Genomic DNA, 3,826 nt, shown 5'->3' on the forward strand with positions numbered 1-3,826 from the left:
TGAAGTATTTGAAATTTCATTCTTTTTTGAAAGCCAGTTGCATGCTTGCAAAACTACTGTGGCAATGCATAGAAACAGGGTGAAAGGAAAAAAGAACATCCCAGGACTGTGCTGTTAGTCTTCTACAACTTTTAGGAACTTGGAATGAGTGAAGAAGACAGGGTTACCTAAATAAACTCAATTTCAGCAAAGAACCTGGAAAAATGAAAGCTTACAAATACTACCTTAGATCATCGAGTGATCACTAATTATTCTTTTCATTTTGTCATTCCTACTGGCCCAATTAAACACGGAAATAACTGGCTGTGCCATCTGAAATGTACTGATTGGTTCACTGAGTTGGCCACAGTCCCCTGGAAAGCGATCAAAAAAATTTTTGTTTGAGAAGGTAAAAACTGTGCCACTACTTAGCCGTAAGATCGTAAACCAAGTTACCCAGCCTCTCTGAGGATAGTTCCTTCCCTGCTAAAATAGAGGTATAGAAACCTACTCTGCAGGGTTGCTGTGTACATACCAGAAATAACATATGTAAAGTATCTGGCATGTGGAAGAAGTTCATTGAATGGAAGATATAACTTCTATACTACCTGAAATAGTTCATCTGGTTGGCAGGGTACTAGATAATGACCCTAAAATATTTTAACTTGGATCTTAAATCCAGTTAACTCTTGTATTTAAGGAATTGTAGGCTGTGTATTAAAAACTCGCCCCTCTCCCAGACCTTTACCAATACCACAAGCAAACTTCATGTTAAAATTTGCTCATCAATCACCTTACTCTTTTATTTGGACTCCTTTCCACAGAAAATATTTTGACAAAAGTCAGAAAAGGCTTTCACTTGTTTCAAAATACTACTTGCACTGCAGAAAATATTGAATATTTACTACAAAACACTTTGATGGAAATTACAAAATGGACAGTTCATAAGCAGTTTGCAAATTCGATACGCTAATCTGAAACTATCATTCCAAAATAAGTATCTTACTGTTTGCCTAAGAACAGCTGGTTGTTCTTAGGTCAAATACTTGGGGGATAACATTCTAACATGACGAAAAACTCGTTGGCATATTTAAAGCCAATTAAAGAAGGATTTCAATGTCCAATTCGGAGTGTCCAAAGATATTTTTACTAAAGTTCTGGCCCTCCCCCCTTCCAATTTTTCCTTTGAAAACACACAAACTGCAAATTACATGCTCTAAAGAGAAGAGCTAACGTGTATTTCAGAAAACGGATATATTGGCTTAGATCAACTAGTTTCTATACGGTTTCATTCTGCATTAACAGTTTGCAAGCCCTGAGAAACCAATGGTGCTCAACTCTAGTCCTGTGTCCCTTCTAGATCTTGATCTAGTGCTAATTTCCTACAGGAGGGGACTATGGGACACACAGGCTCCAGCACGAGCCTGATAAAGTGTGGGCCCCGAGAACCAACTACGACGGAGTAACTTCCCTGCCTGCAGGCGATGGGCAGACGACGCTGGCAGAGCCTAGGTAAGAGTCACCTTTCACCAGCGGACTCCAAGAGTAAAACACGATGGTGGCGGGTGGTGAGGGATGTGGAGGGCGGGAAGGAATTGAATCACTCCACAACCTGCCTCCATACCCGCGCATAGTTTTCGTTGCACCCTCTACCCTCACAGAACCTTAAATTCACATTGTCCCAACAAGTTATCTACGTCCCCCTCCCTGAAGGGATATCAAATTGGGCGGGAGCTCCCGCGAACCCTGACCTGGCGCCTCCACGAAGGCTTAGGACCTGGAGGGAGGACGTTGGGGGGCGGGGAGGGCGCTTTTTCAAAAAAAGCCGCTGAATGCTTCTTCCTGTCCTCCCTCCCCTAAGGTGCTCTCCCAAGATGTACCCCCAAACCATATTCTCCCTGCCCTGCCGCCACCAGTGACCTTAGGGCTTTCCTTTGGCCTCCCACTCGGGACTTCCTCCTCCGGCTCCGCTAGGCCCCAGGACCCGGCGGCACGCACGGCGCTCGGCCTGCAGGCCCCGCCAGGCAGGCGGGCAGCGAGGTACCATCCCGGCCCATTCCCGCCGCCATTTTCCGGCCACCGTCGCCGCCGCGTAGGGGGGACCATTCCGGAGGAGGAGACTGCGCAGGGGCGCACCGGTCTCCGCCGCAGCGCGCGGGGGGGGGGGTGCGCCGGCTCTAGGAGGAATCCTTAGGATCTCCGAAGCTCCCCTCGCTGGCCACCCTGTGCCAAGCTAAGGTCTCCTACCAGGCCTTACCGAGAAGTCCCTGGCCTCACCCCGGCGCCCGGCGCTTCTACTTACGCGGAAAAATCCCGCGTCCATCTTGCCGCCTCGCTCGGAGATCGCTCCCTATCCCAGGGTACACCGCGCCGCCGCGACGGAGGGCGGGACCGGCGGAGGGAAAGCCGAGCGCCGGGACGCAGCGCGCGTCGTTGCGCCCGCCCCCTCCGGCCGACACGAGGCCGCGCCTGCTCAGTGCGCCGAGAGCCCGCCACGCGTGCGCACGAGCGCCAGCGGGGGCGGGCTTCTGTCAGGCCCTGAACTCCCCGGTAGGTAGTGGAGGAGGCGAAGCTGACGACCGCAGCCAATGGGAGCAAAAGGGAAGGCCGTCGAGTCGCCCCGCCCTGCAAGTCCTTTTGTGGCGCGTGACCATCCTTGTTCGCGCAATGTGACGTGACCCATCCTTCGACCCGTAGTGGAAGAGGCTTGGCGTCCTGGAGTTCCATGAAGCGTTTGAAGAGAAAGGCTGTTACCTCAGAGTGACGCGGGCGAGGCGGCCTGTGCGCCGACGAGAGGCCTGCGGCTTCCCTCTCGTTGTGAAAGTTGTGATTGTGTAGGTTTTACGCGTTTACCAGACGAGAGAGGATTGGCTGTAAAGCGGTCGAGCCTGGCAGCAGACACGAAATCTGCCTTGTAGCCCAGCTTGCTCAGCCTTTGGAGGAAGCTGGAAGTGTCCAGTAGATGAGTTTCGGTTTCGGCGGCCCCGTAATCACGCCGCTGGGCAGGACGCCCGCCAGAGAGCCAGGGTCCTCGGGCTCTGCCTCGGGCTCTCCCCAGCCCGGGTCTCGGACTCCGAGAAGCACCAGCTTCCTCCCAGCGCCTCGCCTGGCCGCCCTGGTGCCTCTGCTCTGGCTGCGAGGGCCTTGGGTTGGATGCGCACTGCTAGATTTTCTTATTGTTTTGAAAATTATTGGCCGGGCGCGGTGGCTCACGCCTGTATCCCAGCACTTTGGGAGGCTGAGGCGGGCGGATCACGAGGTCAGGAGATCGAGACCATCCTGGCTAACACGGTGAAACCCCGTCTCTACTAAAAATACAAAAAATTAGCTGGGCGTGGTGGCGGGCGTCTGTAGTCCCAGCTACTCTGGAGGCTGAGGCAGGAGAATGGCGTGAACCCGGGAGGCGGAGCTTGCAGTGAGCCGAGATCACGCCACTGCACTCCAGCCTGGGCGACAGAGCGAGACTGTCTCAAAAAAATAAAAGTTATTTTTATCTAATAAAGCAGAGATGGGGGTCTCGCTCTGTTGCTGGTCTCGAACTCCTGGCCTCCCAAAGTGCAGGGACTTCAGGCCTGAGTCACCGCGCCCGGCCCCACTCTGCCAGCTTTTTCGCAAGCGCTTCTCGCCCTTCTCGCTTCCCTTTCTCGGAGGGAAAGCCGGCGTCCCTTTCTCAGAAAGGCCTCCTCCGGCCATCTTTTGCATCGTTCCCGCCCCCACACACACTCTCGCCTCCCTTTTCTCTTTTTTTCCATGGCACTTAGCCCACCTGAAAGTATGTATGTGTTTGCTCTCGTGGCTGGAGACACTAGCTGTGTGCTGGCGACATCCCTGCATCTCCAGCTCAGAC

The 3,826-nt window shown here is 53.0% G+C and overlaps 1 protein-coding gene across 50 annotated transcripts in view; it reads right to left on the bottom strand.

Annotated features, from left to right (window-relative positions):
• SRRM1 (serine and arginine repetitive matrix 1) overlaps positions 1-3,371 on the bottom strand; it is a 30,992-nt gene extending 27,621 nt beyond the window's left edge. For 16 of the 50 annotated variants that reach the window (XM_054680742.2, XM_063784629.1, XM_054680740.2 and 13 more), the window contains exon 1: positions 2,282-3,371. In XM_054680742.2, coding sequence (XP_054536717.1) covers positions 2,282-2,302 — 21 coding nt within the window. In that variant the 5' untranslated portion in view covers positions 2,303-3,371. Of the gene's footprint in view, positions 1-1,899; positions 2,079-2,281 lie in introns of those variants that run through there. The other 34 variants (XM_063784659.1, XM_063784658.1, XM_063784662.1 and 31 more) reach the window with 9 other exon arrangements.
• Between the last annotated feature and the right edge of the window lie 455 nt (positions 3,372-3,826).

Source organism: Pan troglodytes, chromosome 1, assembly GCF_028858775.2.
Source record: "Pan troglodytes isolate AG18354 chromosome 1, NHGRI_mPanTro3-v2.0_pri, whole genome shotgun sequence".
NCBI lineage: Eukaryota > Metazoa > Chordata > Mammalia > Primates > Hominidae > Pan > Pan troglodytes.